Source organism: Salvelinus alpinus, chromosome 19 (genome assembly GCF_045679555.1).
Source record: "Salvelinus alpinus chromosome 19, SLU_Salpinus.1, whole genome shotgun sequence".
In the NCBI taxonomy this organism is placed as follows: Eukaryota; Metazoa; Chordata; class Actinopteri; order Salmoniformes; family Salmonidae; genus Salvelinus; species Salvelinus alpinus.
In genome coordinates, this window is record NC_092104.1 from 10,595,482 (window position 1) to 10,619,549 (window position 24,068).

Here is a 24,068-nt window from a genome sequence, read left to right on the forward strand (position 1 = left end):
ATTGGCAGCAGAAAACTGGAAGGAAAGGCGGCCAAAGGAGCAGTTGGCTTTGGGGATGACCAGTGAAATATACCTGCTGGAGCGCGTGCTATGGGTGGGTGCTGCTATGCTGACCAGTGAGCTGAGATAAGGCGGGGCTTTACCTAGCAAATACTTATAGATGACCTGGAGCCAGTGGGTTTGGTGACGAATATGAAGCGAGTGCCAGCCAACGAGAGCGTACAGGTCGCAGTGGTGGGTAGTATATGGGGCTTTGGTGATGAAACGGATGGCACTGTGATAGACTACATCCAATTTGCTGAGTAGAGTGTAGGAGGCTATTTTGTAAATTACATCGCCGAAGTCAAGGATCGGTAGGATAGTCAGTTTTACGAGGGTATTTTTGGCAGCATGAGTGAAGGATGTTTTGTTGCAAAATAGGAAGCCAATTCTAGATGTATTTTGGGATTGGAGATGCTTAATGTGAGTCTGGAAGGAGAGTTTACAGTCTAACCAGACACCTAGGTATTTGTAGTTGTCCACATATTCTAAGTCAGAACCGTCCAGAGTAGTGATGCTAGTCGGGCGGGTGGGTGCAGGCAGCGATCGGTTGAAGAGCATGCATTTAGTTTTACTTGCATTCAAGAGCAGTTGGAGGCCACGGAAGGAGAGTTGTATGGCTTTGAATGACATGTACCCATTGATTCTTGAAGAGTATAACTTATAAATGCCTCATGAGCTTAGTTCAACTGTCTAACCACATCAGAACACAACATTTAAGCTTGTTTTACTCCAATGTTTGTAAACAAAGTAAATGTAAACAAATAATGTATAGCCTCAAAACATGGTTAAAACTATACTTTTGATATTATTGATGGTCAGTCCTTGCATCCACATCTCTGTCTGTGAATTTTAGAGTGGTACATTTCTCCAGCCCCATCCCTCAGCTTTTTACCGAAACAATGGCGGGGAAACGCTTTGTTATTGTTTCTACCGCTGATTACCGCTTAAAGGATTTTTTAACATTTATTTTTGTTTAGCTCACATAATAGAATTTAAAAGTATGTCTCTAAAGTGTCTGTAATATAATAAACATGTCAAAAACAAATGTACTATAGACATTAATACATATATTTCTATAGATTCCAGAATATTTCTTACAATGGGTGGGGTAGTGCCAAGATGGAGGCATGGTGGCTTCTAAACAGCGCCTCCCTGTCAGTCATCTATTGTATATATAAATAATTGCTCACAATATATGGGAAGGGGAGGGATAAGGGTTTATTTTAAGGGTTCAAGGGGAGGACAATCCGATTTCAGCTGAAGCATTACAACAAGTCAAGCTCACACTGACACCCTGCTGTGTGCCAGTGGGAAAACGCATCCTGGCTCTCCATCTCCACATTATTGCTCATTCACAGAGAAAATGAGAGACTGCATCATTTAACACACTGGAGCATCAGTCTTATCATGCGCCTTGTTATTTAACCTTCTGTTTTCAACATGATCAGGGATGGAGTTCAAGCACAAAGACCTATATAACCCACTGATATAGTTTCCAATATTTCTCAATTCCCCCCCAGTTTCCCAAATGTTTTCTTGGCTCGCTGTCACACCCTGATCTGTTTCACCTGTCCTCGTTATTGTCTCCACCCCCTCCAGGTGTCGCTTATTTTCCCCAGTGTATTTATCCCTGTGTTTCCTGTCTCTCTGTGCCAGTAAGTCTTGTATGTTCCAAGTCAACCAGCAGTTTCCCACGTTCTCCTACTTTTTGCTATTCTCATTTTTTTCTAGTCTCACGGTTTTGACCCTTGCCTGTTTCTGGACTCTATACCTGCCTGCCTGACCATTCTGCCTGCCTTGACCACGAGCCTGTCTGCCACTCTGTACCTCTGGGACTCTGATCTGGTTTTGACCTTTTTGCCTGTCCACGACCATTCTCTTGCCTACTCCTTTTGGAGTAAACATTGTAAGACTCCAACCATCTGCCTCCTGTGTCTGCATCTGGGTCTCGCCTTGTGCCTTGATACTCGATTATTTTTCTTTCAGTAGTAGTTCAATGGCCATTATAGAAACACATCATATAGCCTAGTAATGGTGATGGAAAATCAGAGAGCTTACAGCTGAGCTGACAACAGTGAGGCAATGTATCTACACACAGTACATGTGAGAAAGTTTACCATACCAGTACATGTGTAGATGCATTGATCATTTGATTGACTATTCCACAAATTCTAAATTAATTATACTTCATCCCTCATATAATTAATGTATACAGTGCCGATGCATATTTACACCACAGTAATTACATATACATTTTACAGTTTACACTTTACCTCATGGAATGGTATATTAGGGCCACGAGGGAGTGGTTCACCTCAAAAGCATAATTACTATGTAAAATACTTGTCATCTTCCTCCCAATATCTCTATACTTTTTGGACAAGTCGTTGAACATTCAGATAAAGGACCTCAGATGATTATACAGTACAATGCATAGAGAACAGACCCTCTTGCCTGGAGCACATACTGAACGAAGATATACAATGTGACAGATTAGACATAATACAGAAATAAAACCATTTCAATGATATACAGTACGGGCAGGATCAGCGGTTCTAAATACTAATTTTATTCAAACAGTGCACTACGAGCCCACATAATATATCATTTAACAAATACAGTAGACTATTCATTGAGGCTAAAAGTCATGGTTGGGGTTGTCTTCTCTGACACACAAGCTTTTAGTTTCCTCTTTCCTTTTTTCTGTAGTCTCGGTTGTGGCTTTTTATAGGACATCCTCTGAACAAAATAGCATTCCCCTCAAAAGAGAAGAGGGGAATAGTTGAAGGTAACATTTCAAAAAAAGTGAAGTAGTATTGTCTGAATCTATATGCCATTACATTGTTTATTGTAGCCTGGTCCCAGATCGGTTTGATCTCTTGCCAACTCCATTACTTTCAATGGGTGACATTGAGTTGGTGTGAAAGCACAAACAGACTGGCATTCAGACTGTCCATTGTAGAGTTTAAACTGGAACTTTCTTCATTCAGACCATAACATCACATCATAGACAGAGTAGAACCCCAGTGACATAATGGTGTTGCATAGAAACAAACAGATACCATTACTGAGAGGTGACACAAATGCAGAAATATGATTGTAAACACGTTACAAGTATGCATGACACTAAAAAAAAATTTCAATTGTCCTTCGGACAGGCAACAAAACGAGACCGATGAGGTTCTGAAATACCAAACTCATTCAATTCAAGCAAATTATGTTAGAGTGCTGTTTCAGACCGTTATACAAAATAGTAGATTCATCCAATGTTGAATTTCCTCTCTGTCAAAAGGAAAAGTAAAACCTTTCAACACTCTCTCTTATTCAAGTTTTAGTCAAAGGAATCGAACTCATAGAACACATAGAACTCATAGAACACATAGAACCCATATAACTTATTGAACTCATTGAACTCATTGAACTCATTGAACTCATATAACTCATACAACACATAGAACCCATATAACTTATTGAACTCATTGAACTCATTGAACTCATATAACTCATATAACTCATACAACACATAGAACACATAGAACTCAGAACACATATAACTTATAGAACTCATAGAACTCATAGAACACATAGAACTCATAGAACACATAGAACTCATAGAACACAGAACTCATAGAACACATAGAACACATAGAACTCATAGAACACATAGAACTCATAGAACACATAGAACTCATAGAACACATAGAACTCATAGAACACATAGAACTCATAGAACACATAGAACTCATAGAACACATAGAACTCATAGAACACATAGAACTCATAGAACACATAGAACACATAGAACACATAGAACACATAGAACTCATAGAACACATAGAACTCATAGAACACATAGAACTCATAGAACACATAGAACACATAGAACACATAGAACTCATAGAACACATAGAACACATAGAACACATAGAACTCATAGAACACATAGAACTCATAGAACACATAAAGATCAACCATAAATAAATACATTAATACATAACCACCAAGATGAATGAAAAAATATGACAACCTAAATATTAATCAGTGTTTAAATTGTCATTTAACCCCTACCCCAGGTGTTGCAATTTAGATATCGAAATTGTTCAGTGTCACCAGGGGTTGTAAGGGAAAATAATGCTTTCCTGGACATTTTCAGGATATCTGGATCATGACAAACCCCTTTCTCAGTCCTGGCCTTCTGCAGAGTGATTTGTTAATTCACCATCATTTTACAAGGAATGACATTTCAAATGGTTTCCACTTGATCAGAGGATAAATAAAACTGGTATTTGAGCTGACAAGCAGTTTGTTTGCCACTGGGACCACCTCCTCCTCCTCCTCCTCCTCCTCCTCCTCCTCCTCCTCCTCCTCCTCCTCCTCCTCCTTCCTCCTCCCTCCTCCCTCCTCCTCCTCCTCCTCCTCCTCCATTTCTCAGAGGAGGCATGTTTGTGTTCTACCTTCTGAAGAGCTGGGATCAGAGAAGCAACACACCTTTTCCTACATTGCTGAAAAACACGCCGTTTGAAAATACACACATTCACAAACCTACTGAAATTGTCCCAAAAGACCTTTCTAGTGCACATCCCAGATCATAAATTAAACATAAGAGTTTTTATGAAACGAAGAGTTTATCAAAGGGTAAAAATGAATGGTGCTCCTTCATCCTTCATTTCACTCATGGATGTCAGAGGAAGAGTGTCACAAGACAAAACTGTCTCTGGACATTGCACTGGGGATGGACAAAAATGAACGAAAGACAAAATTCAATCAATCTATTTCCAGTGGTTTCTGTCTGGGCAATGTGAACAGCACTGGTACAATTCAAATGGTAATTCATCTGCCAAGGAATTCAATGTATGGTAAAACAATTGCTTGAAGGTTCTCGCTCAGAGATCTAACATGGAATGATGCAAAGAGATGAAAACATGTCCCCATACTTTCGCTGTTCTCCTGTTGACTTGGGGAATCATAGTGCAGTCTCCTCTTCAGTCTGTTGATAACTCAGTCTGTTGCTAACTCAGTCTGCTGATAAGTCAGTCTCCTCTTCCTCAGTCTGTTTTATAACTCAGCGCCGGTTCTTGTTCTTGCTGTAACCATCCAACGAGTCATAGCTCCGACTCCGGCTCCGACTCCCAAAGATGGAGTTCCAAGACGAGCTGCGACTGTAGCTCCTGTAGGAGGAGTAACTCCTACTTCTTCCTCGGCTCCTACTCCTGGATCGGCTGAGGCAGAGGCCAGGGCTGGGGCTGCGGCTCCTTGTGAAGAGGCTGCTCCAAGAGGATACGCTGGTAGAGCGACTGCTGGACGAAGGACTGGGACGGAAGTAGGGGATTGGTCTCTTCCTGGCGCTGTGAGGAATCAGAGAGATGGTTAGCATGAGAGGGATTGGACTAAACACATACAAAATTTAAAAAATAAGTTGAAATTCAATCAACTGCAAAGATTTTGGAAAACATGCATTGCGGTTTCATTCTGAATGTTTATGCTGAATCGGAGGTGCTAACCACATTCCTCTCATGGTCATTGGAAATTGGATATTGTCATGAAATCATAGCTTGTTCTTAACATACAGGGTGAACACCACATTGATTGAATAACGGCCTAAGTAATCATGCCTGGATTGTTATGTTACACTTTCTTCAGAAAATTATTTCAGCTCGTGTTCAGGTCAGGAGAAAGTTATTTTAGATATAGCTGTCACACCTTGAAACAACATTATACTGTGAACATTTCAATGCATAATCATGAGCAGAACTGTTTCATTTACACTGCTTTCGGAAAGTATTCAGACCCCTTGACTTTTTCCACATTTTGTTACGTTACAGCTTTATTCTAAAATGGATTAAATAAAACATCTTCCTCATCAATCTACAAACAAAACCCCATAATGACATCACAATACCCCATAATGACATCACAACACCCCAGAATGACAAAGCAAAAACTGAACTACCTTATTTACATAAGTATTCAGACCCTTTGCTATGAGACTCGAAATTGAGCTCAGGTGCATCCTGTTTCCATTGATCATCCTTAAGACATTTCTACAACTTGATTGGAGTTCACTTGTGGTAAATTCAATTGATTGGGCATGATTTGGAAAGGCACACACCTGTCTATTTAAGGTCCCACAGTTGACAGTGCATGTCAGAGCAAAAACCAAGCCATGAGGTCAAAGGAAATGTCCTTAGAGCTTCGAGACAGGATTGTATTGAGGCACAGATTTGGGGAAGGGTACCAAAATAATATTGCACCATAGAAGGTCCCCAAGAACACAGCGGCCTCAATCATTCTTAAATGAAACGAGTTTGGAACCACCAAGACTCTTCCTAGAGCTGGCCGCCCGGCCAAACTGAGCCTTGGTAAGGGAGGTGACCAAGAACCCAATGGCCACTCTGACAGAACTCCAGAGTTCCTCTGTGGAGCTGGGACAACCTTCCACAAGGACAACATCTCTGCAGCACTCCACCAATCAGGCCTTTATGGTAGAGTGGCCAGACGGAAGCCACTCCTCAGTAAAAGGCACACGACAGCCCGCTTGGAGTTTGCCAAAAGGCACCTAAAGAAATCTCAGACCATGAGAAAATTCTCTGGTCTAATGAAACCAAGATCAAAATCTTTGGCCTGAATGCCAAGAGTCACATCTGGAGGAAACCTGGCACCATCCCTACGGTGAAGCATGATGGTGGCAGCATCATGCTGTGGGGATGTTTTTCATCTGCATGGGAGACTAGTCAGGATTGAGGGAAAAATGAACTAAGCAAAGTACAGAGAGCTCCTTGATGAAAACCTGCTGCTCGGTGCTCAGGACCTCACACTGGGGCGAAGGTTCACCTTCCAACAGGACAACGACCCTAAGCACACAGCCAAAACAACGCAGGAGTGGCTTCGGGACAAGTCTCTGAATGTTCTTGTGGCCCAGTCAGAGCCCGGACTTGAACCCGATTGAACATCTCTGGAGACCTGAACATAGCTGTGCAGCGACACTCCCCATCCAACCTGGGATCTGCAGAGAAGAATGGGAGATACTCCCCAAATACAGGTGTGCCAAGCTTGTAGCGTCACACCCAAGAAGACTCAAGGCTGTTATTGCTGCCAAAGGTGCTTCAACAAAGTACTGAGTAAAGGGGTCTGAATACTTATGTAAATGTGATATGTCTGTTTTTTATTTATTTATAAATTAGCAACAATTTTAAATAAAAACATCAGTTTTTCTTTGTCATTATGGGGTAGGTTAATGATGGGGGGGGAAACGATTTAATCAATTTTACAATAAGGATGAAAGTAACAAAATGTAGAAAAAGTCAAGAGGTCTGAATACTTTCCGAATGCAATGTAGCTGTCTCGCTTGATCCATTGCAGCTTGTTTAGACTAGTAGACAATGAATCAGGTTTATTGCCTTCCTTTTACAGTCCAGTCCTTCAACAGTCTTTGAGGCAAACTGGGGGCCATTGTCGTTGATTAAAAGAAGAGGGACTCAGTTAGGAGCGAACCAGGCTTGAGTCTGTGGTTAGAATGAATACGTTTATACCAAGTATAATAAAATAATAAAATAATAAAAACATGCCTGTCACAAATGTGTGAAAGTGTATCAGCTGAAAAGAGAATAGCAGACCTGGTTATCCTCCTGGCTTCCAGGTGACTGGGTGAATCTCTCCTCCTTTTTCTCATGGGAGAGTAGGACCTGCGTTTTTGCCTCTTCCCGCTATGCTTCCGACTGTTGTGTTTCACATCTTTCTCCCAGGAGCTGGGGTCCCTCTTCCTCTCTCGGACCCTACCAATGTCAGATGGCATCTCTCATTAGCAATTCTATAATTTGTATATATTTTAAACCCACCATACTGGCACCTTCTGCTATCATCATGCTAGTACAATAGTAGTGCCAGAAGTCGTTACCTGAGCTAGAGTAGATAGGCAAAGCTTTTTTTTACCTGTCTTCACTGTTCCTGGAGTATCTTCCCCTGGACCTACCACTGCCTACACTTCCTTTCCTTCTCAAACCAGCTGAGTAGCTCGGTGAACGGGAGTATGACCTTAAGACAAAGCACAACACATTTACTTCAATGGAGCTCAGCGAAAGCCCACATTATTTCAAGTGGCTACTGGAGGTGTCAGTGAAGTACATTAGAACCTAAGTGAAACCAACCTGGCAGATGACAGCGATCGGCTTTGAGAGTAGCGTCCAGAGTGTCTGGAGCTCCCAGAGGATCTACTCCTGCTTCTGCTGCTGCTGCTGGAGGAGTTGGCTTTAGTCCTCTTACGTGAAGAGGTGACCGTCCTCAACGGAGAGATGGAGACAGTCTTCTGAGGTCTCCCCACCTTGGCCCCACATCCTGAAGTCTTCACCGGCTCACTGCAATGATAACAGTGGAATTCCATCAATGTTTAATCAATGTCTGCTGCAATTGTGAAAATATAGAGATGTCCTCCTTACACTATGTATATGGATGGCTTACATTTTGAGAAAAAAGTCAATCAAGGAACATTTCTGGTCCTTGACTTCAAGTAGCACTTTTCATCACCTATAGTACGATATTCTTTAAGGATGGAAAGCTCACCTCTTGCCGTTCCTGTTGAAAGTTGCAGTAGACAAACCACCTTCCACATGCAGAGGTTTACACAGGGAAGCATAGCTGGTCACAGAGTTCCCAGAGTCAGACGCGTTGTCTCCGTCCCTGAACTTCAGTTTCTCCGGTGAAGCCGGCGCATGGCAAAGGACCTTTTTGTCGCCGATGACGTTTGACTGTGAAATGCCGGTTTTGGTCGATGGTGGGGAAGACGTGTCGTTCCCGGAATCGTAATCCTGTGGTCCTTTGCTCTGATTGGACAAAGTGTGTCGGAGAATCACTGTTGTGTTTAAAACCTCACCGCCAGGTTTTGACTGCGAGAAAACAGACAGAAAGAGGATGTTGCTTTACTTCCAGAGATGCTTTTTATCTTTTTCGTTTAGTTCAATAAGCAACTACCTGTATGATGCATTGGGAATACTCTACAATTGCACGTATTTCCCTTCCAAAACACAGAGAATATATATATATATATTTTTTAGGGGGGGGGGACAGAGAACTTGAAAAGATTATAGACGTCATGCAAATTTGTGTCATGCGAATAACTTGGAAAGTAAAACTAAACTGAACCAAATTGAAAGATTTTTTTAATATATATATTTTTTTAATTAACTGAACTAAAACAAACATATGAAAGGAAGAACAAAATAACAGAACATAAAGAAGAGTTACTAGTGTGTGAATAGAAACTACCAACGGCTTTAGCTAAGTCCAGTGAGAGAAAGAGAGAAGTACAAGAGAAGGAACAACAACGGCCCCATTACAAAGCCTGTTTTAAAGAACATTGAACAAACATCACAAAATGGGCATTATGTGGAAATGAAAAGGACTGAAGACAGAGATATCCCATCAGTCTAACTTAGAAAGTCCTCAGAATAGGACAGATTGTGCTTTTTTCCCTGCAAGAAGAAAATAATTAGCCTGCAGCGAACCCTAAGGTACAGTAAATCCCTAAGTCTGCGGATAGCATCGACTTACCAATCAAGATTTCCTCCTTAAGTAGGTAAGGTGTAAGAAAAAGGGAAGAGCGGGCAACATAAGTGCATCATTAGAGTCGTAAATTGCAAGAAAAAGACAATAACCCTCTCTTCAAACCCAGAGCCAGTTACTGTTATTGGCATGTTCCTTTTCTTCCCATAATTGAGATTGTTTAAGAGTTTTCTCGGGGCTAGAAGCCCATAACAAGCTTTTATTGTGTAGTCAATCTTGAATACACGTTACACGTCTGTGAGGCCAAACTTAATGTACTTTAGAATAGCTATTCATACCAGTTTTGTAAAACTAGACTGTAGCTTTTGTTTTTACTAAAGTAAGTTAATTTGTTTAAGAGTGGTTGCTAAGGACTATACAGGAATAAAATAAATGTTTTTCCTGCTGAAAAGAACTAAGAGATACCAAATGATTGAATGTTTGGCTAACCCAAATTCATTCCCTCCAAACAGATTATAATCTCTCTTTACCTATCGATTGCAAATCACTCATAGTAGATTGATTAAACTCTGCCCTCCCTAAGTCTTTTTCAGATAATCCAGTCCCCAGGCTGCAACATCAGACCATAACTAACACTGAAAACCCCAGGGAAAACATCAGACCATAACTAACACTGAAAACCCCAGGGAAAACATCAGACCATAACTAACACTGAAAACCCCAGGGAAAACATCAGACCATAACTAACACTGAAAACCCCAGGGAAAACATCAGACCATAACTAACACTGAAAACCCCAGGGAAAACATCAGACCATAACTAACACTGAAAACCCCAGGGAAAACATCAGACCATAACTAACACTGAAAACCCCAGGGAAAACATCTAAACAAAACCACCCATCACAGGCCACTGACGAATATTCTTCAATCGATTCAATCTTGCTCCTCAAGTACTATCCTAACAGTCAGTGTTCTTCTGCTGGCAATCAGAACACTAGTTTCTCAACGTAACCACCAGTTGCACTGAAAGCAACCCTAAACACCCACACCCACCATTTTGTTAAGTCCATTTGGAATATGTGGCAGTTGAGAAGCCGTTTTAATATCTGCCACATATTCAGTATTGAAAGTACCTGGGAGTTAATCAGTGTGTTTGTTCTATTCATACCCACCTTTCCCTTTGTGGGCTGCATTGACTGGGAGGAAATATCAAACATACCCCACAAATTAAAGACTTTCTAAACTATTGCTACCGTATCCGTATTAAAATGAGGACTAATCTACTTTCATTGACGGTGAATTTAATTAAAACCCTTGAAAATTAACACAAAGTGAAAAAACATAGTAATATTGCCACGTAGTTAACCAATTGTAGATAATCCCCCCCAAAAAAGGGGTTGTGTTTAGAATACAAAGCATGCGTCACCGTTGGTCTATAGCTTATTGCATTTCAATTACCAACCCTGTGGTCTGTGATGAAAAACATCTGGGGAGTAATTAGCATAATTTAATGATCACTGGAGAGAAATTAAATGTATCTCACGCCTCAGCGAGCCTGAGACAATGAGTCAACGAACAAACGGAGCTGAGCTGTGTTTAAAATCAAATACATTCCCAGTAATAAAGAACCTAGGAAACGCCACTTTCAAAAGTAAGTTGTAGCCACTGCTAAGTCTTTTAGATCTGACCGATCACTATCACCTTAGTCTCTAATACTGCTACAATGCTGGGCCAATAGCAATCCATAAACAGTCAATAAAAAGTATCGTTTTCATGAAAAGAACTAGTACTTATATGCATGAGCTCAAGAAATACAGCTGAATTGAAGACAAAATAAACTGCTACAGTATGTGTTGGAATCGGTCATTGTGCTGATCATTTCAACTCATTCTTTACCCATTAGCTTTTCACAAAAAACAGCTTGACTGCATCCTCTGCACATTATCATTAGCTGCCTAACACCAGCAAGTTCACCGGGGGCTGTTTCTGCTATGTTTGTGATTATTTAATGGTGTTAGATAAAAACAGAAAAACAAGAACAGATGACATCACTGCTCAATGAAGAGTTCATTAAAAAAGATGTCAGGAAACAACATGAGTTTGGACAGGCCATGTAAAATTAGTTGGATTCAAAAGTGATTTAGATCGACCCTCGAAGGAATTCGAAAGACTATATTCCCAAAGATTTTGATGAAAGATGTTGATAGAAAAAAAGGTAAAAGCCATGACATAATTAGATTTTTTTTTACAGTATATCTGATGAAGATTGTTTGTAAAATAGTTTGATCTTGAGAGAGGATATGGGCTAATAAACAATCTGATATTCAAGGAAACAAGGAAGCAAGAGGTCTTACATGACCTTAATAGAGTAATACCACCAGAAGGTATTTTCGTTTAGACTCAAAGTCCCGAGGAACACTTACGGTGCTGGTAGAAAGGACGGAGCGAAAGATTGGAGTTGTTTTACACACTGACTTGGCGGCCGGCTCCCACTCAAACCCTCCGTGGTCCAGTGATGTACCAGGATCCTCCATCAGGGCTGCTAGGCCTCCCAAGGCAGGGTGATCCACTGATTTGTGCAGATGACGTCTGTGGACACAAATATTAAGGAGTTAAAAACGTCACTACATCAAAGTCTACAATTCAGTACAAACTTAGTTTTGCTGAGAGCCTTTTCTGGCCCACAATCGTCCAGATATACTGCCAACTGTGCTCGTTCGGGATAGGACAAAAACGATTTAGTCAAAATAACACTAATTGTGCAGCCGTGAGAATACCTATTTGGGGTAATGTAATCACTGGGACAATGTTTACTGTTTGAACAGCTGTAGTTGAAGTCATGTCACAATATCATCCGAAGGACTTTAATGACTGGTGATGATTGGCTTAGTTTCTGACAGTGGAAAAACTGCAGTGGACAGGGGGACACAGCCAGCTCAGGATGTGCCCCAGACTGTACAGGAGAACCAGACAGCAACCTCATAGTAAATGTCATCTACGGCTGAACAGGGATCAACCCTCAGCTGTTTACAGACTAATGCCTGCAACTCTGTCTGTGTGTGTGTCTTTGTCTATGTGTGTCTGTGTGTGTGTGTGTGTGTATGTGTGTGTGTGTGTGTGTGCGACAAACCAGCTCGATATATAACCTAACCCTCAGACATGCAAACACTAATGGCACAGATACCAGTCAACCAGCCAAGCTAGGGGAACGAGAATTTACACAGACACAGCCTTGCCAAGTTGTGGCATTTCACATTTCAAACTAGAGCTACAGCTGTGGACACGAGCCGGAGAGCTAAGTGGGTTTTTATGGCTAGGCTTGACGATTATACAACTCCAGAATGATTATACCGTTCCATAATGACGTTGGGATATAATCGTTTCAACGGAACAGTTGATGTAGAATCCCTGAGTATTGAAGATTATTCAGATTGTCCCCCTGTCGTCTTCCCCATACGACATAGACTGGGTTCCATATGGCACCCTAATCCCTATACAGTGCACTGCCGCCGCTGTTCTAACGTAGTGCACTATGTGGTGAAGGGGGCCATTTTGGGACGCAGACAGACTCTCGGCACGGTCGGTGGAGCGCAATCGGTCGGTCGGGGTAAAGCCTGCTGCTGTTCAATTTCGGTCATGACGTCCTCTGCCGAATATCGCAGGTAAACTCCCAATAATCGAGAGATCCAGAAGGGATTTCAATGCAATCATCTCTGGCTTTAGATTATTTCAGTTTGAAACATGGGCTCAATTTGGTCGTCTCTCTGTCACCAGTGTGAATGAATAACACATGACTGATCAATTGGACAAAAGACAGAATTAATTAATGAACAAACAAACAAATAAATGAAATGTCTGATGAATGACACTATAGAGGTCTAATATAATGACACTATAGAGGTCTAATATAATGACACTATAGAGTTCTAATATAATGACACTATAGAGGTCTAATATAATGACACTATAGAGGTCTAATATAATGACACTATAGAGGTCTAATATAATGACACTATAGAGGTCTAATATAATGACACTATAGAGGTCTAATATAATGACACTATAGAGGTCTAATATAATGACACTATAGAGGTCTAATGAGGCCTAATAAATTTAACCCAACCTAACCCATCACCTCAAATCCTAAATCTTGTCCAGACTGACTCAAAAGATTATCCACCAAATCCCTATCAGTCAGTCACACACTGGCCTATCAGTCAGTCACACACTGGCCTATCAGTCAGTCACACACTGGCCTATCAGTCAGTCACACACTGGCCTATCAGTCAGTCACACACTGGCCTATCAGTCAGTCACACACTGGCCTATCAGTCAGTCACACACTGGCCTATTATTCAGTCACACACTGGCCTATCAGTCAGTCACACACTGGCCTATCAGTCAGTCACACTCTGGCCTATCAGTCAGTCACACACTGGCCTATCAGTCAGTCACACACTGGCCTATCAGTCAGTCACACCTCTGGCCTATCAGTCAGTCACACACTGGCCTATCAGTCAGTCACACACTGGCCTATCAGTCAGTCACACACTGGCCTATCAGTCAGTCACACACTGGCCTATCAGTCAGTCACACACTGGCCTATCAGTCAGTCACACACTGGCCTATCAGTCAGTCACACACTGGCCTATCAGTCAGTCACACACTGGCCTATCAGTCAGTCACACACTGGCCTATCAGTCAGTCACACCTCTGGCCTATCAGTCAGTCACACACTGGCCTATCAGTCAGTCACACACTGGCCTATCAGTCAGTCACACACTGGCCTATCAGTCAGTCACACACTGGCCTATTATTCAGTCACACACTGGCCTATTATTCAGTCACACACTGGCCTATTATTCAGTCACACACTGGCCTATCAGTCAGTCACACACTGGCCTATCAGTCAGTCACACACTGGCCTATCAGTCAGTCACACACTGGCCTATCAGTCAGTCACACACTGGCCTATCAGTCAGTCACACACTGGCCTATTATTCAGTCACACACTGGCCTATCAGTCAGTCACACCTCTGGCCTATCAGTCAGTCACACACTGGCCTATCAGTCAGTCACACACTGGCCTATTATTCAGTCACACACTGGCCTATCAGTCAGTCACACCTCTGGCCTATCAGTCAGTCACACACTGGCCTATCAGTCAGTCACACCTCTGGCCTATCAGTCAGTCACACACTGGCCTATCAGTCAGTCACACACTGGCCTATCAGTCAGTCACACCTCTGGCCTATCAGTCAGTCACACACTGGCCTATCAGTCAGTCACACACTGGCCTATCAGTCAGTCACACCCCTGACCTATCAGTCAGTCACACACTGGCCTATCAGTCAGTCACACTCAGGCCTATCAGTCAGTCACACACTGGCCTATCAGTCAGTCACACCTCTGGCCTATCAGTCAGTCACACTCTGGCCTATCAGTCAGTCACACACTGGCCTATCAGTCAAACACACTCTGGCCTATCAGTCAGTCACACACTGGCCTATCAGTCAGTCACACCTCTGGCCTATCAGTCAGTCACACACTGGCCTATCAGTCAGTCACATCTCTGGCCTATCAGTCAGTCACACACTGGCCTATCAGTCAGTCACACTCTGGCCTATCAGTCACTCACACACTGGCCTATCAGTCAGTCACACTCTGGCCTATCAGTCAGTCACACACTGGCCTATCAGTCAGTCACACCTCTGGCCTTTCAGTCACCTCTGGCCCTATCAGTCAGTCACACACTGGCCTTTCAGTCACCTCTGGCCCTATCAGTCGATCACACACTGGCATTTCAGTCACCTCTGGCCCTATCAGTCAGTCACACTCTGGCCTTTCATTCACCTCTGGCCCTATCAGTCGATCACACACTGGCATTTCAGTCACCTCTGGCCCTATCAGTCAGTCACACTCTGGCCTTTCATTCACCTCTGGCCCTATCAGTCGATCACACACTGGCCTTTCAGTCACCTCTGGCCTATCCTTCACCTATGCCCTTTCAGTCAGTCACACATCTGGCCTTTTAGTCACCTCTGGCCTATCATTCACCTCTGGCCTTTCAGTCAGTCACACCTCTGGCCTTTCAGTCACCTCTGGCCTATCATTCACCTCTGGCCTATCATTCACCTCTGGCCTTTCAGTCAGTCACACCTCTGGCCATTCAGTCACCCCTGGCCTATCATTCACCTCTGGCCTTTCAGTCAGTCACACCTCTGGCCTTTCAGTCACCTCTGGCCTATCATTCACCTCTGGCCTATCATTCACCTCTGGCCTTTCAGTCAGTCACACTCTGGCCTATCAGTCAGTCACACACTGGCCTATCAGTCAGTCACACCTCTGGCCTATCAGTCAGTCACACACTGGCCTATCAGTCAGTCACATCTCTGGCCTATCAGTCAGTCACACACTGGCCTATCAGTCAGTCACACTCTGGCCTATCAGTCACTCACACACTGGCCTATCAGTCAGTCACACTCTGGCCTATCAGTCAGTCACACACTGGCCTATCAGTCAGTCACACCTCTGGCCTTTCAGTCACCTCTGGCCCTATCAGTCAGTCACACACTGGCCTTTCAGTCACCTCTGGCCCTATCAGTCGATCACACACTGGCATTTCAGTCACCTCTGGCCCTATCAGTCAGTCACACTCTGGCCTTTCATTCACCTCTGGCCCTATCAGTCGATCACACACTGGCATTTCAGTCACCTCTGGCCCTATCAGTCAGTCACACTCTGGCCTTTCATTCACCTCTGGCCCTATCAGTCGATCACACACTGGCCTTTCAGTCACCTCTGGCCTATCCTTCACCTATGCCCTTTCAGTCAGTCACACATCTGGCCTTTTAGTCACCTCTGGCCTATCATTCACCTCTGGCCTTTCAGTCAGTCACACCTCTGGCCTTTCAGTCACCTCTGGCCTATCATTCACCTCTGGCCTATCATTCACCTCTGGCCTTTCAGTCAGTCACACCTCTGGCCATTCAGTCACCCCTGGCCTATCATTCACCTCTGGCCTTTCAGTCAGTCACACCTCTGGCCTTTCAGTCACCTCTGGCCTATCATTCACCTCTGGCCTATCATTCACCTCTGGCCTTTCAGTCAGTCACACACTGGCCATTCAGTCAGTCACACTCTGGCCTATCATTCACCTCTGGCCTATCAGTCACCTCTGGCCTTTCAGTCACCTCTGGCCTTTCAGTCACCTCTGGCCTATCATTCACCTCTGGCCTTTCAGTCACCTCTGGCCTTTCAGTCACCTCTGGCCTATCATTCACCTCTGGCCTATCAGTCACCTCTGGCCTTTCAGTCACCTCTGGCCTATCATTCACCTCTGGCCTATCAGTCACCTCTGGCCTTTCAGTCACCTCTGGCCTTTCAGTCACCTCTGGCCTATCATTCACCTCTGGCCTTTCAGTCACCTCTGGCCTTTCAGTCACCTCTGGCCTATCATTCACCTCTGGCCTATCAGTCACCTCTGGCCTTTCAGTCACCTCTGGCCTATCATTCACCTCTGGCCTATCAGTCACCTCTGGCCTATCAGTCACCTCTGGCCTATCATTCACCTCTGGTCCATCAGTCACCTCTGGCCTTTCAGTCACCTCTGGCCTATCAGTCACCTCTGGCCTATCATTCACCTCTGGTCCATCATTCACCTCTGGCCTTTCAGTCACCTCAGGCCTATTATTCACCTCTGGCCTTTCAGTCACCTCTGGCCTTTCAGTCACCTCTGGCCTTTCAGTAACCTCTGGCCTTTCAGTCACCTCTGGCCTTTCAGTCACCTCTGGCCTTTCAGTCACCTCTGGCCTTTCAGTCACCTCAGGCCTATCATTCACCTCTGGCCTTTCAGTCACCTCTGGCCTTTCAGTCACCTCAGGCCTATCATTCACCTCTGGCCTTTCAGTCACCTCTGGCCTTTCAGTCACCTCTGGCCTTTCAGTCACCTCTGGCCTTTCAGTCACCTCTGGCCTATTAGTCACCTCTGGCCTTTCAGTCACCTCTGGCCTATCATTCACCTCTGGCCTTTCAGTCACCTCAGGCCTATCAGTCACCTCAGGCCTATCATTCACCTCTGGCCTATCAGTCACCTCTGGCCTTTCAGTCACCTCTGGCCTTTCAGTAACCTCTGGCCTTTCAGTCACCTCTGGCCTTTCAGTCACCTCAGGCCTATCATTCACCTCTGGCCTATCAGTCACCTCTGGCCTTTCAGTCACCTCTGGCCTATCAGTCACCTCAGGCCTATCATTCACCTCTGGCCTATCAGTCACCTCTGGCCTTTCAGTCACCTCTGGCCTTTCAGTCACCTCTGGCCTTTCAGTCACCTCTGGCCTATCAGTCACCTCTGGCCTATCATTCACCTCTGGTCCATCAGTCACCTCTGGCCTTTCAGTCACCTCAGGCCTATCATTCACCTCTGGCCTATCAGTCACCTCAGGCCTTTCAGTCACCTCAGGCCTATCATTCACCTCTGGCCTTTCAGTAACCTCTGGCCTATCATTCACCTCTGGTCCATCAGTCACCACTTTGGCATGACCAGACCAGACTAGTCCAGACCAGACCAGACCAGACTAGTCCAGACCAGACCAGACCAGACCAGACTAGTCCAGACCAGACCAGACTAGTCCAGACCAGACCAGACTAGTCCAGACCAGACCAGACCAGACCAGACTAGTCCAGACCAGACCAGACCAGACCAGACTAGTCCAGACTAGTCCAGACCAGACCAGACTAGTCCAGACCAGACCAGACCAGACCAGACTAGTCCAGACCAGACTAGTCCAGACCAGACCAGACCAGACTAGTCCAGACCAGATCGAGCCGAATGTCCGGGGCTGGAAAGAAAAACGGGGTTCTGTCTCTCTGTGTGTGTGTGTGTGTGTGTGTGTGTGTGTGTGTGTGTGTGTGTGTGTGTGTGTGTGTGTGTGTGTGTGTGTGTGTGTGTGTGTGTGTGTGTGTGTGTGTGTGTGTGTGCGCACGTCTCAGTGGCTAGGACTTACCTGCTCTCGGTGCTGGAGGAGCGCCACGTGGAACTCTCAGACTCCGACCTCCGGTAGCGTCGTCTCCGGTGCATGTGCCTCCGTGAGCTGGAAGAGCAAACGAGAGGAGAGAGAAAGAACAGGGGGTGAGGATCTTCTTAGTGGGGAAGAAATAGTCAGATGTTGCTGTGATGGATATTGGACTTGCTTACCCTTATACCTGTATATGCTACTTCCCTGATAACTGCCACCAAATTAAATCAATATATATTTTTATAAAAATAAGACAAAGTCATGGAAAAACAATGATAGAAAAAGAAAATAGAAAGGAGGAGAAGAGAAAAAGGAGGAGAGGAGAGCAGAGCAGAGGAGAAGAGAGGAGAAGAGAAGAGAGGAGGAGAGAAGAGAGGAGGAGAGAAGAGAGGAGGAGAGCAAAGAAGAGAGGAGGAGATGAGAGGAGAAGAATAGAGAAGAGAGGAGAGGAGAGGAGAGGAGAGGAGAGAGGAGAGGAGAGGAGAGGAGAGGAGAGGAGAGGAGAGGAGAGGAGAGGAGAGGAGAGGAGAGGAGAGGAGAGGGGAAAAGAGAGCAGATGAGAGAAGAGAGGAGGAGAAGAGAAGAGAGGAGGAGAAGAGAAGAGAGGAGGAGAGGAGAGAAGAGAGCAGAGGAGAGGAGAAGAGAGCAGAGGAGCGTGGTCTGACATTCTGTAGCAGTCACACTATGTTCAACAGCAATGCTCTGCGCTGCACTGCTCACTACAGAACAATTGGAAATATTGTTTATTCACAGCGTGAACTTGGATTCTCTTATTCTCTTTTGGTCCCTTTTTCTCTTTCATTGTAATTCTCGCTTTCAATCGTTTTTTTTCTCTATCGGAGTGGGTGATTTCATAGTGCTTTCAGAACACAAAAGCAGTGTAGTTGTCCACACTGGTTGCTTCTCATCATGGATCGTTACTCTGGACCCTGATCTCTCTTTTGACGAACATAATAAGGTTATTTCAAGGACAGCTTTTTTTCCATCTTCGTAACATTGCAAAAAATCTGAAACTTTCTTTCCAAAAATTATGCTGAAAAATCTATCCATGTCACTTCTAGATTAGACTACTGCAATGCTCTACATTCCGGCTACCCGAGTAAAGCACTAAATAAACTTCAGTTAGTGCTAAACACGGCTGCTAGAATCTTGACTAGAAATGTATCATATTAGTCCAGTGCTAGCCTCTCTACATTGGCTTCCTGTTAAGGCCTCTCCTGCAGACGACACTACAGTGGGAGGCTTGATTACCAACAACGACGAGACGGCCTACAGGGAGGAGGTGAGGGCCCTCGGAGTGTGGTGTCAGGAAAATAACCTCACACTCAACGTCAACAAAACAAAGGAGATGATCGTGGACTTCAGGAAACAGCAGAGGGAGCACCCCCCTATCCACATCGACGGGACAGTAGTGGAGAAGGTGGAAAGTTTTAAGTTCCTCGGCGTACACATCACGGACAAACTGAAATGGTCCACCCACACAGACAGCGTGGTGAAGAAGGCGCAACAGCGCCTCTTCAACCTCAGGAGGCTGAAGAAATTTGGCTTGTCACCAAAAACACTCACACACCTTTACAGATGCACAATCGAGAGCATCCTGTAGGGCTGTATCACCGCCTGGTACGGCAACTGCTCCGCCCACAACCGTAAGGCTTTCCAGATGGTAGTGAGGTCTGCACAACGCATCACCGGGGGCAAACTACCTGCCCCCCAGGACACCTACACCACCCGATGTCACAGGAAGGCCAAAAAGATCATCAAGGACAACAACCACCCGAGCCACTGCCTGTTCACCCCGCTATCATCCAGAAGGCGAGGTCAGTACAGGTGCATCAAAGCTGGGACCGAGAGACTGAAAAACAGCTTCTATCTCAAGGCCATCAGACTGTTAAACAGCCATCACTAACATTGAGTGGCTGCTGCCAACACACTGACTCAATCTCTAGCCACTTTAATAATTAAACATTGGATGTAATAAATGTATCACTAGTCACTTTAAACTATGACACTTTATATAATGTTTACATACCCTACACTACTCATCTCATATGTATATACTGTACTCTATACCATCTACTGCATCTTGCCTATGCCGTTCGGCCATCGCTCATCCATATATATTTTTATGTACATATTCTTATTCATTCCTTTACACTTGTGTGTATAAGGTAGTTGTTGTGAAATTGTTAGATTGCTTGTTAGAAATTACTGCATGGTCGGAAACTAGAAGCACAAGCATTTCGCTACACTCGCATTAACACCTGCTAACCATGTGTATGTGACAAATAAAATGTGATTCGATTTGATTTGAATATAGAGCTCCATTTAAAATGGAATGGTCTGCCGATCTATGTGAGAGACGCAGACTCGGTCTCAACCATCTCTTCAGATGGTCCTATGATTGAGTGTAGTCTGGCCCAGGGGTGTGAAGGTGAACGGAAAGACACTGGAGTAACGAACCACCCTTGCTGTCTCTGCATGGCCGGTTCCCCTCTCTCCACTGGGATTCTCTGCCTCTAACCCTATTACAGGGGCTGAGTCACTGGCTTACTGGTGCTCTTCCATGCCGTCCCTAGGAGGGGTGCGTCACTTGAGTGGGTTGAGTCACTGACGTGATCTTTCTGTCAGGGTAGGTGCCGTGGGAAGGATCTTCGTGGGCTATACTCAGCCTTGTCTCAGGGTAGTAGGTTGGTGGTTGAAGATATCCCTCTAGTTGTGTTGGGGCTGTGCCTTGGCAAAGTGGGTGGGGTTATATCCTGCCTGTTTGGCCCTGTCCGGGTGAATCGTCGGACGGGGCCACAGTGTCCCCCTCCCACTCCTGTCTCAGTCATCAGTATTTATGCTGCAATAGTTTATGTGTCGGGGGGCTAGGGTCAGTCTGTTATATCTGGAGTATTTCTCCTGTCTCATCCGGGGTCCTGTGTGAATTTAAGTATGCTCTCTCTCTCTCTCTCTCTCTCTCTCTCTCTCTCTCTCTCTCTCTCTCTCTCTCTCTCTCTCTCTCTCTCTCTCTCTCTCTCTCTCTCTCTCTCTCTCTCTCTCTCTCTCTCTCTCTCTCTCTCTCTCTCTCTCTCTCTCTCTCTCTCTCTCTCTCTCTCTCTCTCTCTCTCTCTCTCTCTCTGAGAACCTGAGGCCTGGGACCACGCCTCAGGACTACCTGTCCTGATGACTCCTTGCAGTCCCCAGTCCACCTGGTCATGCTGCTGCTCCAGTTTCAACTGTTCTGCCTGCGGTTATGGAACCCTGACCTGTTCACTGGACGTGCTACCGTGTCCCGGACCTGCTGTTTTGGACCCTCTCTCTACCGCACCTGCTATCTCTAACTCTGAATGATCGGCTATGAAAAGCCAACTGACATTTACTTCTGAGGTGCTGACCTGTTGTACCCTCTACAACCACTCTGATTATTATTAGTTGACCCTGCAGGTCATCTATGAACGTTTGAACATCTTGTCCATGTTCTGTTATAATCTCCACCCGGCACAGCCGGGGAGGACTGGCCACCCCTCAGAGCCTGGTTCCTCTCTAGGTTTCTTCCTAGGTTCTGGCTTTTCTAGGGAGTTTTTCCTAGCCACCGTGCTTCTACATCTGCATTGCTTGCTGTTTGGGGTTTTAGGCTGGGTTTCTGTACAGCACTTTGTGACATCGGCTGACGTAAAAAGAGCTTAATAAATAAATGTGATTGATTGATCTAAAGGAAGAGGGGTGCACAATTAGAATTCAAAGATGTCCAGTGACTAACATTTTCTATTCCCAAAAGACCAAACCATTAAAATTTCTAACGTGCGCTATGATTTGGGGGCATATGTAGTTCTTGTATATGTATAGCTAATAAACAAAGTACTACATTTCAATAACATTTAAACAATATTTATTGCACATTTTCAATGCAGACACATTAAACATGAGGTAAAATGTAAAATGGAAAACAAGACTGCATCTTCACAAAACAATAACCAAAGTGCCTGTTTCTGAAAAAAGTGATTTGATTTTTGAACAAATTAGAAACCACAGGTTTAATATTGATCTTTCCAATTCTCTCCCACTTCTCCATCTCTCTTCTTTAGTGAGAGAAATGGGCTGTTTCTTGCCCTGCCAGTCATTTGAACCTTGGCTGGAGTGGAGTCAGTGCCATTCTCATGCACAAACAGTTGAAGTCGGAAGTTTACATTCACCTGAGCCAAATACATTTAAACTCAGTTTTTCACAATTCCTGACATTTAATCCTAGTAAAAAATTCCCTGTCTTTGGTCAGTTAGGATCACCACTTTATTTTAAGAATGTGAAATGTCAGAACAATAGTAGAGAGAATGATTTATTTCAGCCTTTATTTCTTTCATCACATTCCCAGTGGGTCAGAAGTTTACATACAGTACACTCAATTAGTATTTGTCAGTATTGCCTTTAAAAAAAATTATTTGGGTCAAATGTTTCGGGTAGCCTTCCACAAGCTTCCCACAATAAGTTGGGTGAATTTTGGCCCATTCCTCCTGACAGAGCTGGTGTAACTGAGTCAGGTTTGTAGGCCTCCTTGCTCGCACACTCTTTTTCAGTTCTGCCCACAAATTTTCTATAGGATTGAGGTCAGGGCTTTGTGATGGCCACTCCAATACCTTGACTTTGTTGTCCTTAAGCAATTTTGCCACAACTTTGGGAGTATGCTTGTGGTCATTGTCCATTTGGAAGACCAATTTGCGTCGAAGCTTTAACTTCCTGACTGATGTCTTGAGATGTTGCTTTAATATATCCATATAATTTTCCTACCTCATGATGCCATCTATTTTGTGAAGTGCACCAGAACCGACTGCAGCAAAGCACCCCCACAACATGATGCTGCCACCCTCGTGCTTCACGGTTGGGATAGTGTTCTTCAGCTTGCACGCCTCCCGCTTTTTCCTCCAAACACAATGATGGTCATTATGGCAAACATTTCTATTTTTGTTTCATCAGACCAGAGGACATTTCTCCAAAAAAGTACGATCTTTGTCCCCATGTGCAGTTGCAAACCGTAGTCTGGCTTTTTTATGGCGGTTTTGGAGCAGTGGCTTCTTCTTCGCTGAGCTTCCTTTCAGGTTATGTCGATATAGGACTTGTTTAACTCAAATCAAATCAAATGTATTTATATAGCCCTTCTTACATCAGCTGATATATATCATCCCAAACAGCAAGCAATGCAGGTGTAGAAGCACCTGCATTGCAGGTGTGGATATAGATACTTTTGTACCTGTTTCCTCCAGCATCTTCACAAGGTCCTTTGCTGTTGTTCTGGGATTGATTTTCACTTTTCGCACCAAAGTACGTTAATCTCGAGGAGACAGAACGCGTCTCCATCCAGGGCGGTATTACGGCTGTGTGGGCACATGGTGTTTATACTTGCATACTATTATTTGTACAGATGAACGTCGTACCTTCAGGCATTAGAAATTTGCTCCCAAGGATGAACCAGACTTGTGGAGGTCTGAATGATTTTTCCGAGGTCTTGGCTGATTTCTTTTGATATTCCCATGATGTCAAG

At 44.3% G+C, this 24,068-nt stretch overlaps 1 protein-coding gene across 2 annotated transcripts in view; it reads right to left on the reverse strand.

Moving 5' to 3' along the window:
* Nucleotides 1-4,444: 4,444 nt before the first annotated feature.
* LOC139545004 (serine/arginine repetitive matrix protein 4-like) overlaps nt 4,445-24,068 on the reverse strand; it is a 169,736-nt gene continuing 150,112 nt past the window's right edge. The window contains exons 6-12 of one of the 2 annotated variants that reach the window (XM_071352309.1): nt 18,542-18,628; nt 11,963-12,128; nt 8,599-8,921; nt 8,187-8,393; nt 7,972-8,073; nt 7,656-7,814; nt 4,445-5,387 (exon numbers count right to left, since the gene is read on the reverse strand). In XM_071352309.1, coding sequence (XP_071208410.1) covers nt 5,105-5,387; nt 7,656-7,814; nt 7,972-8,073; nt 8,187-8,393; nt 8,599-8,921; nt 11,963-12,128; nt 18,542-18,628 — 1,327 coding nt within the window. In that variant the 3' untranslated portion in view covers nt 4,445-5,104. The other variant, XM_071352310.1, reaches the window with a different exon arrangement.